Source organism: Hippocampus guttulatus, chromosome 20, assembly GCF_054856545.1.
Source record: "Hippocampus guttulatus isolate MCC_2025c chromosome 20, RoL_Hgut_1.0, whole genome shotgun sequence".
Lineage (NCBI taxonomy): Eukaryota > Metazoa > Chordata > Actinopteri > Syngnathiformes > Syngnathidae > Hippocampus > Hippocampus guttulatus.
Window position 1 is genome coordinate 10,679,269 of NC_141280.1, and position 13,202 is coordinate 10,692,470.

The following is a 13,202-nucleotide window of genomic DNA, read 5'->3' on the forward strand; positions in this document are numbered from 1 at the left end:
GTGCCAAAATTTAATATGTGCTTTTCCTGTAATGTGTTAAATTTGTGACAAATTACCCCCCATCAAGCTGTTTCTGAAAGTTGAGCAGAAGACAAGTTCTGAGAAGGTGGAAAAAGTTTGTTGTGCTGCGAGTACATCTTATTACATACATTTTATTCTTGAAAGATGAATTTGTTAGCACATCACTGGAATTTTGTTTCAATAAAACAACAAGATTTCCTTATAATTACGTCTCCTTATAATTATGTCATTATCATGGCCTTTATTTCATCACGTTACATTTCACAACCGACCTTGATCGTCGGGTTAATCAGAACATTTCACTCCTTATATTTGAGATGATGTCAAGCATTTTCCGTTTGTATTTCCACTGGCATTTTCCATGCCATTTATTAGTTGACACTTGAAGGCAGTTTGTATCGCAGTTTATTCACCTTGGGGTAAAAGCTCAAGGTTAGAAACACAATTGTCAAAAATGTCACAATTGTCCGTGACAACAATAAATGCGTTGCCAGAACCGGGGGATTTCAATTATTCTCTTTTTCTTTTCAAAGTAGTTGCCTGCAGACACTTTAAGAAACAACCGCACGTTCCATATGATTGTCCTGATTAATGGAGCTAGAACACAGTGGAATTTATAGACCAACAGACAAGATATGATGACCTAAATTCTGTCCACTATAGAGAACTACTTCATTTCTCTGTGCCATAGTTAGCCTATTTCTGTCATCCAGTTTCCATGGCAACCTTGCCATAGATACAATCTAAAGCGTACAGTCAATCTCCCCATGTTTAAAAAAAAAAAAGGCAGAGCTGCCTTAACATCCCTTAATGGTGTAACAGTTTACCTCATTTACATATTTTAGCTAATTCTTGTGAGCATAAATGGTTAAGAAACAGGACGGGTGGATGAATTGCAAAATTACACGGTTGCGAGCCTAAACTCGGTGTCAAGTATCAAATCTAGACACTGTATACCTGAACCGCAAGTGACATTTTATATCGGAGTCTAAACTGTCATGAGTGGGGAAACAATGGCAATCGCGTGGAAAATAAGCACGGCACTTTTCTTTCTCAGACACCCTCGATTTCCGTCTGATGTGATATGTCACTCGTCGGAACAAAAGAGCACTGGAAAAAGCTGGCAACACGAACTCAAACTTCCTTTCTTCCAATTAGATCAGTGACGGCCAAGGGCAGGTCTCTCACACACACACACGCACACACACACACACACACACTACCTGCCTGAGGAAAGAAGATGACATAATTTCGCCACCATGAAATGAGTCAGTGCTCCCCGTTGAGAGGTCAGCTTCAAACACAAGCGGAAGGAAAAGAGATGAGTCTCTGTCAGCAGAACGCGAGGTTGATTTCAGTCTGAAATGCTCAATTCGTTGCTCTTTATTCAAATGTATTCTCAGAGTTATCTGAAATCGAAAGAAAAAAATGTTTGAACCATTCACGTACAGCAGATTGCGAAAGATCTTTTTGATCCAATGCCACATTTCAGGCTTCAAACTCAAAGATGTCAAATCGGATTTTTTTTTTGGGGGGGGGGGGCAGGTGAGAATCAACACCAATCCCTCCTCCGACATACCTGATTCAAAAAACAGGTCATGAGCAAGCTCTAAAGCAGCCTGAAATTATCCTGATCATTTCAATTAGGTGTGTTGGAGTAGGGAGAGCTTGAAAACTGGCAGGATATGGCCCTTGAGAAACCAGAGTTCCCTATCCCTGTTCTTTCTATCAGGTTTGCATATCTTGAGGCTGAAATGTTTGCCCATTCTTCCTTGCTGAACAGCTCGAGCTCAGGCAGATCAGATGGAGAGCGACCGTGAGCACCAATTTTCAGATCTTTCCACAGATTCTCAATTGCACTTGGCCAGGTCCTGTTTGGCCTCAGGATGTTGAAAAAAAACCCCCTCCTCCACAGTAGTAGAGCTAGTGAGTGGGGTGTTGGATTTAATAAACAAATCCACCAACGCCTCCTTGTGCTCAACTGGAGGCGTTCCAATGCAGTACGCGCGGTGGGATGACCAGTGGCGCGTTTAAAGCGTTCCAAGGCAATGTTTGTCCATTTCGCGTCGGCGTCAAAAACGTACGTCAGTACGTCACATGCATGCAACTGAATAAACTGATGCAGCTGAATAAAGTAAAACACAATCTATTTTGCTGGCTGCCTGCCTCTGTTTTGACTCCTAAAAGGCCAAAAAGTTTTGCTCCCCTGACCCAAAGACCTGTGTCGCATTGTTGCCATAGATCAGGGGTGGCAAATATGCGGCCCGCGGGCTAGAACCGGCCCCCAAGGAGGTTCGATCAGGCCCGCAGGATCATTTAAAAGTGAAAAAATGCATAAAAGACATGGAATGAATAGTTTTAATAAGGTGTGATTCATGGAGTATCCGTTAGGGGACACACTGTTTTGATCAGAGTAGAAGACAACAGCAGCCTCAGTCAGACAGACCCAACACAGCAGACGATATCAAGGTCATGTGATTACGTTATTCTTTACACATTTAATAACACGCTCCTTCGTTTCTAAAGTGTAGGCAGGACTTACATTTAGATTTTATATGCACATGTGTAAATGGTTTAAAAATTCCTTTCTTTATAAATCTCGTATCCATATTTTCTTGCATATCACATATATTCTCGCCTCGTTTTTTCATTCTTCATAGTAAGTATTTTTGTTGTTAAACTTAATCTCGATTTTGTATCCTTTGTGTTTTGACATCTTGTCTTTTCACGCCTTTTGCATTTTAGTTAGTTTTGTTTTTCCCTGGTTATTGTAACAACTAGCATCATTTGTTCATTTTTGTATGAATAATCTTGTTCTGTTCAATTCCATCTGAGTCCACGTTTGGAGAGTCCGATTCTGTTCCGGCCCCTTCCGGAACCGTAACAAACTTGCCATGACAATCAATCAATGCTTTATCTTCGACATCCTCCTCGTTGTCTTTTGGTGAATTATTGCTATCTCCTGAAATGGGACTACGGGTATGCATAATATATAACCTCCTATTTAACCCTACGGTTCCCAAAAATAAAACTAGAATTTTAAAACTTACCTCACACGAATTTCTCTGTAAGGTCTCAAGTATTCAAATGTATTTTCTAAGATTTGAGCTCATTAATTACTTGAGGTCGTCCACATTCGAAAATAGAGCTCTAATGTATCTTTGGTGCATACCGCCATCTACTGTACATATATAGTCAACGCAAGCAAGCGTGCTGTTGACCATTTTAACCTTGACAGGTGATTGGGGTGGGGGGTACTTTGCCGGACTGAGAGGTCTGTTTGTGACGATAACGCTGACGGATGAAAAGCTACCTCTGTTCGTGCTTGATCTCTTTTTTTTTTTTCTTTTTATGGCGAGGGGTAAGAACATCATTAGTGACTGACTGAAGGACGGACCTTCCATCAGTACTGACGGAATGCCCACTACTGGTGGAAAAAAAGGGAGTTAAAATATTTCAACGACTGCCTTTGAATAAATTATTTTAATTGTAAAGAGACTATAAACAGAGAGCGAGAGAGAAGCAGATGTGAAAAACGTCTGATAAACAACAAAAAGAATGCATATTTTTCTCCGTTGAAACAGTTTATTTCATGACGGTGTCTCACTGTCACCCAAACCACACATTGTAAGTTGCTGAGGACCTGTATGCATGTATGTATCAATAAAAAGAAAAACCATGAGACAGAAACTCAATCGATGTGCATGAACAAAATGCATCATTTTTAATGACTTGCCAAGTGTTTTAAAATTGTAATTACGGATTTGTACTTGACAGATAAAACAGTGATTGTGCAAAAATACTTGAGGGGTATGAATTGATAGAATTAAAACGACGTTTGAGTACAATTCATCCAATGTCCATTACTTTGCCTTTTTTCCTCATTTTCACCAATCGTCACGCAAAACAAGTCAAGCACTGAAAAATGCAGGCACGTTCTAAGGCAACACGTGAACTAAAAACGGTATGTATGGGCCTCTAGAGGCCTCTTACTTCAGAAATCCCGCACCCCATAAAACGTCAAAACTAACAATGACTGTGAAATAGAAAAAGACAACAAAAAAAAAAATCAAAACAACGTTTAGGTCAAATATAAAAATGTTTTAAATGTGGAATCCACAGCTTCTCTTATCGGCTCCGAAAGGGTATCGGGTGTTGTTGTTTTTTGTTTTTGCATCCGGGTGGACACGCAGAGAGTCTTTTTCTAAGGAACACAAACGTATGACCAAGAAACAACCATCTCTGAACCAAATACTGAATGTAAAGTCCCCGGAGTAATTCATCATGGTCTCTGCCAGGACAACGCTGAATGGAAAAAGAGAGGTTGAATATAAATACACTGCTACACCTAAGGGCGGGGGACGGCATCCACACACACTTCGTAGAATAGGTGCCAATTATCCTTCTACACATTCCATGAATTCCGCACGCGATCATGTTGAAGAGCAGCCTTGCTTTTTTTTTTTTCTTCACATTCTCGAGGACGATTTTGCCATCGGCTGCTCAAAGGGTACCAGAGAATGCTTAAGGAATGAAAAAAAAAATCCATCAACTGGTCTGCCAAGAGGCCCTGAGAGCAACCTGTAAAATACACAAACCACCCTCACCAACCTGCTGTCACACTCAGCTGCAATAGAAAGCAAAACTCCATACCGAAGCCCTGTGGAGGCTCTGGGATGCAGTGATTGTTTGGTCTGCAGTCACAGATTACACTGTGAATATGTGCAAATATATGTACAGAAGACACCTCTCTGCTGGACAGAGGCAGACACTACTGTGTGACATGCAGGGTATACCAGCACTGAACTGGTGTGTGTGTGTGTTGTGTGTTTGTGCACACGCATTTGACTTTACGCCGGAGACCAGGTGTCCAAATCACAAAGTTCCCTGTCTCTTCTGTTGCTGGACCCGAATCAGCTCCAGCTGTTTTTTGCACTTCTGGTAGTATGTGGACAGACTCTTGTTCTCTTCCAGTAGTTTTTTGTGTTCCTGCACCAGACGGGACGTGTTCTGCTGGTCCTTCTCATCTTGGTCCAGTTCAGCAAAGAGTTCCTTTCTTCAAAGATGACAACGGAGGAAATTTAAGAAGCAATCTTACTGACTCATTTCTCATAGCAGACCAGTAGAGTGGAACCTCGTTTTAACAACAATTAGGTTGACAGTGGACCCTCACGATACGTTTGGTTTGGTTTTTACAGATGCACTCAATTGCGACCATAACTTTTTGCATTTTCTCTTGCAATCTTTCTTACATCTAAGTCACACCAGTCAAGAAATGTCTTCTTTTTTTTAAATTTAATTTAAGGCACAGGTGTCAAACTCAAGGCCCGAGGGCCAAATCTGTCCAGCCACATCATTTTATGTGGCCCGCAAAAGCAGCTCAAGCATCTCAACTTCCATGATCCTTTCTAAAATGTCTACCAACATTTTTAATTCTCATATGTAATAAATAAGAGATAAATTCAAAGCACTTTCTTGTTACCAAACCCCTCCTGATGTCAAGTATCAAGTACAACATTATTGTCAAATGTGTTGTATGTGCAACATACAGCACAGATGTATAGTAACTTAAACACGAGTTGAATCAACAGTTATTCTTGACTTTTTTATGGTTTCAGTTATATCGGCCCTCCAAGTGAAACGGTAACTAAAACGTGGCCGCGCCATAAATGAGTTTGACACCCATGATTTAAGGGGAGAGTTGTTTTAAATTAGAATTGTTTAAAATCCAAGGCAATTAACATGAGGGTCGCGTTCACAAATTCACTGACGCCCGTCAGTGACACGACTGTGTGTGTGTGTTCGGAGAAGCAGGGCGCAGTTCCCCTCTTGAACTGCTTGCATCTGGACTGCCTGATGTACTGGCACGCCATATTTCCAGTTAAAGCGGCAAAAGCGCACACCAGCGCTTGATTTTTGGTGCCCTCGGGATAAACTGAAAGGCACATTTCGACAATCCTCTGAGTTTCCCAACAGTTGAAGTCAAGCAGTGCGCGCTGAGAATATTTCCAAACGCGCTGGAGAGGTCGTCGGCCCCCCCAAAGCTTCGTTCCCTCATCGTGGGTACGGACAGAAAAACAGTCTGTTCACGCTCCTTCACTTGGACCGCTCGGAACCTCAGAACGTTGTTCACGTGTGCCGGTCGGTTATTCAGAGTGCCCCCAAAAACGGCGCCCAATGCAGACAGTAGAAGCCGGAGAGTAAACAGCTAAAATTGTGAGCGGAGCGTGTGCTCTGCCTCCAACAGCAAAAGGGGATGACGAAACTTCAGCAAATAACTATTTGGGATGTAATGAATATGAGATTTTTTCGACAGCGTTGCTTGACTTACTTCCTCTGGATTAGCAGGGCGATCTCTGTTTGCACTTTCAGATACTCTTGTGCCATTTTGCAATGCTGCTCAAAAACGGCCATAGACTCTTTTGAGTTGGGGAAAGGAGGAAGTGGCTGGAATACAATGCAATGGTGCGGTTACCACTTTACATTGCAAATATGCATTATGTCAGAAAGGGATTGTAATAGCAACATTTTATAGATATAAAACTGAATAAAAAATATATACCTGCAGTTGATGGTCAAGGGTGAGGTAAGCCATTGGAATTGAATTGTCTGAGCCGTTGGTGTCTATGAAACAAAGTGGTCATGAATCTGTAGGAATCTCTCAAGGAATATGCTTGCCGTTACCAACAACTGTTCAATAACCGACTATGACATCATTGTAAGTTGGCTGATCAAATGTTTATCTTTATTAACTTGAACGGCTGCAGTAAGTACCTGTGGGGTCATCGGGGGAGAAGTAACCTCTGCTGTTTGCCTTTTCGGGCAGCATCATCCTCAAACTGGGACTCGAAGATCGGCTACTATTCCGACTTCCCTGCAAGAGGACATAAATGGCTTGTATCAAGACTTATTTATCCAGGGTTGTGCCAAAAGGGCCGAGAGACAAATTGCACGCATCATAAAGTTTGATACTAAGGTAAGGTATTAAGCCCCGACTGAATAACTTTGCAAAAGGAATGGAAATATCAGCTGTGAACAATGAGCCATCACATACCGTAAATTCTGGGCTACAGACCGCACCTGATTAAGAGCCGCATGCTCAGATTTATGAAGAAAAATCAATTTTGTAAATATATGCGCCGCACCGTACTATAAACCGCTGGCCAATGAGTAGGCGGGGGTTCGCTTCCGCGTCCCTGCCGCCGTGGAGCGCCTCCGGGTGCGGTCCCCCTCTGAACCCCCGCAGAAAAAAAACGCAAAATTTCTTGAGGTGAAAATAATCTCCATATTTTTATGAGCATGATCAATGCATTTGCACAACGAAATTATGCTGAAACACATAATAAGAGGCCAGACAAAGAGAGATCTTGATGTGCATTTGCGTAATTACGAGGAGAAATACTGCAGCCCACTAGGCTTTAAAGAGAATAGAATAATGCAAATCATATAAATGGGAAAAGACATATGAAATTATTTCTATAGTCAGCCGCTTAAAAATGATCATCGTTGGCAGCTTTAGGCCCAATGCTGCGCGGCTCAAAACACAGGTAAAATGTGTTCTCTTGTGGCCGCTTGTTTTCAGTATGACGGGGGGGGGGGGGGGGGGGGGGTCACCTTTTTTATTTACAGTCCGAGTGAGAGGAAAATCAAATGTCAGAGGGTCTTCGTCCGTATTTATTATTTCATCTGGGCTGATGGAATTCTCCGCTATCTTTGTTTGTGTGAATGTGCGGAACGAAGCAAGTTTGTCCTCGTAATTGGGAGGGAGCTGCTGACACAACGTCGTGCGTGCCCTAATAGACAGACTTTTCCATTTCATGAATCTATAACACCACGACGGCCCACCTTTCAAAGCTTTAAAAGCTTTGGTTGTCTTTTTACACTGGCTCAGTTCTTCTTGCCGGAGCCTCCACCTTCGCACCATCGACTCGTCTATGCTAAGATTACGGGCAGTAGCTCGATTTCCTTCTTTAACTGCCAGAGTGATCGCTTTTAGTTTAAAAGCTGCATCATATGCTTTTCGTCTGGTATTCTCCATGTTGATCAGGGTTAGAAGAAAGATTGAAATAAGGAAGTCGTGATTTCCGGTAATCATACAATTTCATTGGACCCCTGTGTACTACTCATTCATTTTATTGGTCGACTGTTGCCGGGTAACACATTTTCCCCCCGCTATGGCAAAAAGAGCGGAAGTTGTGATTAGTCATACAATCTCATTGGACCTCAGTGAAAGACTCATTCATTTTATGGGTCCATGTTTTTCCCGCGATGGAATTTTTTTTTTAAAGCCGCTTCATATTACACGCCGCAGTGTTGAAAGTGTGGAAAAAAAGTAGCATCTTGTAATCCGGAATTTACGGTAATTATTTTATTGAGAGGGGGTGCAAGAAATCGTTGGCGAGATAACAGCAAAAAGCAATCCCTGATTAGATTTTACGGAGCATGAAATGTAACCAAGACAAATGGGATGAATTGTTTGTTCGGGGCCATTCCATCTCAAGATATTTTTATTCTTTTTTAGGGTCCGCTGCGAGGTCCCTATTGGACAAACCCCAATTCCAATTAAGTTGGGATGTGGTGTAAAACATGATGAGAGAAGACAATGATTTGCAAAAACTTTTTAAAATGAAATAATTATTGTTAATAATTGCCCACTGTGGGGTTGTGAAGCCCTTTGAGACTGTGATTAACCCTGGAGAACCCAATAACCCTTTCTTCTTTGGAAAATGATACATAAGTCATACATTAAATGACTGCTATGTGTTCACTGAACACCAAAATATATGATTTTTCAAAAATGTCATGCTTTAATCCTAATTTACAATTAGGGCCAAATTTGACCCTTTGGGATTTAAGGGTAGCATTTGAGTAGCAGAATTTATAGGGGCCAAATTAGACCCCCTGGGTTCTCCAGGGTTTGGGCTAGATAAAGAAAATGGACTTGACTTTGGTCAATTGAATACACTATAAAGGCAAGACATTTCATGTTCAAACTGATGCATGTTTCCCCCCCACCCAGCCTCCAAACACTCTCTCATTTTCAATTTGATGCCTGAAACACATTGCCAAAAATATGGGCCAGATGTGTGGGTATTATTTTTACAAATTATTGGCCAATCTAAAGTGTTGAAAGTGGTTTGCTCTGTTTTATGATGCAACATTAATGTTTGAGGTATAAGGATTCGACGGCAGCAATATTTATGATTGTTTTTTTCTTTTTCAAATCAGTTCCTATCGTCTCATTTATATAAATCAGGTTATACAGTATTACAGTTCAAATGTTTCCAGATATTGGCATCATTTGCGAAATTTTGGTTTCAGTCACAAATGCCAGAAAAACTCCTTGGAATGCAGAGAAAACCCCCCAAAAATAAACTTCAGCTGAATTTCAGGCTTCTCTGTAAACAAGTGGTTTTGCCTTATGACTTGTTTTCTTTATGGAATGCTACACATCCTGCAAATTCTGTCAGGGAAAGTGAATCTATTGTGCGCAACTGTATGAAATTAGATACCAATACAATTAGGGCAGCTGTTTTGGATATCGGAAAGACTTTACCTCCTGACGTTGGAGGAAACGCTCCTTTTCCATACATTTAAAGTTTCACACCGCCACGATGGTTTGACTTACCTGGGTGGATTCCGTGCCAATCCCTGGCAAATCCTGCACAGAGCGGCGCCTCTGAGGCTCACATGTGGCTGTGAACATGGTAGAAAAAACAAGGACCAAAAAAATAAAAAAGTCCTTTTAGTCTGTGTCATATGTAGTGCATGACAAAAACCTAAGCTTTTACGTTGGGCACTGTCAGTTTGAAAAAATATCACATCTTATGTTTGAGATTTTGTTATTGACCAGAATGTAAACTATGGTATTTTCACGATCATACGGTGCACCGTATGAAAGGGTGCAGTGTCAGTTACGGTTGCTATTTCTGTATTTAACATACATAAGACGCATTGTATAATTGGACGCAGGCATGGTGAAATGTACGCTTGCTTAAAAAATATAATAGCATGCATCAGAAATGATGCCGACTTTTGCGAAAATTCTAACAACAGCGCAGGCAGACACAATCCCTTCACAAATTGTGGCATAACTTGCCAGGCGTTGCTGCCTCCCAGTCTTTGTAAAGCTGTGTCCACTATCTCTCCCACGCCGCTTGCAACTTGAGTTTGGCCATTTCTGTCCATTACCATGGCAACCAAACACAATCGTAAAAGCCAACTTCTCGTGCTCCGTTGTGCGTATCACTACCGTGCTGGTCCCCCTCCGCCCCCCAAGATGGCACCCTCGTCGGCAGCTGCCGTCAAGTGCTCTTCAAGAGTCTTGATTTTTGTTTTTGTTGTTGTTTTTGTCTTTTGTTTTGTCACATGGTGTTTGTTGTTATGTCGTGTGGACCCGATGTGGATTGTTTTTAGCGTTTTTTTTGGCCACGACATTCATCAAAGGAGAATAATCTGTTCTTGGTGGCTGCGCCTTCTCTGCAGCACGCATGTACCAGCACTGATTTTGATTGGGAGGAATGTCGGCACCATTTGACTGTCAGTGCTGGACAGCCGGGGCGCTTCTGTTTTTTCCGCCAGTAATGAGCAGTATTTTTCACAGTCCTGTTTTGTTCAGTGGAGATGGTGGCGCTGTTGGACAGTCTGCGTTGGTGCGGCTGGATGGATGGCTGCTCGAGCCGAGGATGAGCAGATAGGAGCGTCGGCGCGGAGCGCGGATGGATATTTGGAACTTAAGAGTCGCCGCTTGGAATTGAAGCGGGAGAGGGACATGGGACAGGAGAGGTGAACCAATCACTTTTTTCGTCACTACAGCTTCTTGTTGACTTTCCAATTTTGCTTGGAGCAGACGTGTTCACATTTTGAGCATGACGTCTCTGATCCAATGATCATCTCGAACTGCTTCAAACAACAAAGCGCATGAGGGTAAAGTGGTTAAGATTGCACGACTGTCCGTGTTTCGATGTTATGTTTTTTATTATTTTTTTATTTTATGTGAACTGCTTTGTTACAGATGCAGCTGTTGTGAAAGCATTGTATAAATCAGGATGTATTATGTTATTGTATTCTATACAGTGTGGTTCACTGGGGTGTCGAAAGTGAGCGGCACTTCGTCCATGTTGGTGATGTGGTTGGGCTGGTTTGTGGTTTATCTGCAAACAGTTTGTTGTATTTCAAAATGCACAAATGCTTGTCCCTCATCTCTTGCCGTAGCCCAAGTAGGATTTTGGCACTCAGTGTATACACAAGACATTATTAGGTGCCCCGTACATTTTGAAGAAAATTTAAGACTTATAAGTGCGTCTTATGATCGTGAAAATACATTACTGGCGTGTTTAACTGAATCTGCCAAATGTAATTACATACAATTTTAACTGATAGTCAATGGATTTGACTTGCGTCTCGAGACCACACACAGGACGGTTATCAGAACTGTCTCAATTCTATCTTCACCTTTAATCATGACAACCTCTCAAAAAAATGAGAGGATGTAGTCAATCAGCGGAGAGTTAGGTGGAAGAGCCAGGCCAAGCAACAGTGTGAAAAACAAATGTAAGCTTTCTACACAGGATCTTCTACCAGCAAGCCAGTCATATGACAAAGGACAAGCCCCCAGTTAGAATAATTATCGAATGCAATTGTAAAACTGATGTATTCAAACCGGCATGACAAAGCTCCAATTCTAACTGGTGCCGTATTTTTTTTAATTTAACTAAAATCACAGCATAAAAGGCAGCTCTGTGTGTGCAACTCCAGGACAAGCTCATAAAGATACTTTTTTTTCCTTCAAATGACTCTTGAATTTCATAATTAACCCTTTTCACATTACGTAACCCTTACGTCGAGGAGTGACACACAGGAGAATGAGTCAGAGCAGAGCAACCCAAGATCGTGACCAAAACCAATTAAACCCAATTAGCGGGAGGCTCAGCAGTCCATCTTATACCTGTGACGACGATCTTGGGAACATCCAGAATGGTGCCATAAGATGCTGTTTTACGATGGCCTCGTTTATACTGCGGGCGTGCTGCAAAAACATATACACATGCATACAGCTGCATACACAAAGAAGCGTGCAGACTATGATAGACTGGAAGCCAACTGGACTGGAAAGGCAGGCCAAGACACATGCAGAGTTTACTTTTTGCAAGGGCAACATGCATCCCATTCATTCCAGATGCTGTCAAGTGGCAATGTCTGTCAATATTTGCAGCTAAATATATATTTTTTTCCCCTTCATACAGGTCTGGGCTCCGATAGGTCCTCAGAAAGGCCTCCCTCCAATGTCAATGATCAAGTCTAAATAACAAGAAGTTAAAAAAAACACATCTTAAACTGTCTTCTATTACCTGCTGGGACAAATCCTATTTTGGGCTCCAACTCTGACAGGTCAGCACTCATTCGTTTATTGTCAGAGGATATCAAGCCCTGTGTTCGAGCAGGCAGACTCTCAAAACTACCCCCTCTGGAAAGAGGCAACGTCCTCAAAGGGTCTCCCTGGAAAACCAAATTAAGAGTTACTTAATCTGCAATTGCTTTGTTCAACATTCATTCCCCCCCCCCCCCCCAAAATCAAAATAAAGACTTTAATGTGACTTTACCTTTGGCTTGAGGTGAGGCGCAAACTGGGGTGTGATCTTAATTGTGTCGCTGCTTCCTTGAGAATCACTGCGCTCAATGTTTGCATCACTTTTGTTGCCAGTGCTGTCCACATATGAACCTGTTTTCCAAGGGGAAAAAAAGCATAATTTCAACAGATTCCACCCACCCAAAATCTTTTGATGTCTGTCAATATAAGGAAACAAAGTACCGTATTTTCCGCACTATAAGGCATTTCGGATTATAAGTCACACCTTCAATGAATGGCCTATGTTAAAACTGTTTTCATATATAGGGCGCGGCAGAAAATGAGTTGTATCTTTCAAGGCAACCGCCGTTTTTTGACTGCAGTCATTGAAGACTGGTAATTGTGCTGAACAATGCTACATTTGGTCTGAAAACCAAGCTCTGCTGTTGCCAATGCAGTTGTAAATGGTTAAAGGGCTGACACATTTATATCGCTCCGCTACTCAAAGCGCTTCACGCTGTTAGCTCATTCACCTATAGGTGACGCAGCACCAGGAGCAACTGCGGCTTCAGTATCTATCTCAAGGACACTTCGACATGGTTGCAATGGGGGA

At 41.9% G+C, this 13,202-nt stretch overlaps 1 protein-coding gene across 5 annotated transcripts in view; it reads right to left on the bottom strand.

Annotated features, from left to right (window-relative positions):
• Positions 1-3,711: 3,711 nt before the first annotated feature.
• Positions 3,712-13,202, bottom strand: part of map3k7 (mitogen-activated protein kinase kinase kinase 7) — a 28,620-nt gene continuing 19,129 nt past the window's right edge. For 3 of the 5 annotated variants that reach the window (XM_086100143.1, XM_086100144.1, XM_086100145.1), the window contains exons 11-18: positions 12,624-12,742; positions 12,372-12,519; positions 11,969-12,049; positions 9,650-9,717; positions 6,796-6,895; positions 6,584-6,645; positions 6,353-6,468; positions 3,712-5,077 (exon numbers count right to left, since the gene is read on the bottom strand). In XM_086100143.1, coding sequence (XP_085956269.1) covers positions 4,897-5,077; positions 6,353-6,468; positions 6,584-6,645; positions 6,796-6,895; positions 9,650-9,717; positions 11,969-12,049; positions 12,372-12,519; positions 12,624-12,742 — 875 coding nt within the window. In that variant the 3' untranslated portion in view covers positions 3,712-4,896. The remainder of the gene's footprint in view (positions 5,078-6,352; positions 6,469-6,583; positions 6,646-6,795; positions 6,896-9,649; positions 9,718-11,968; positions 12,050-12,371; positions 12,520-12,623; positions 12,743-13,202) is intronic. The other 2 variants (XM_086100146.1, XM_086100147.1) reach the window with 1 other exon arrangement.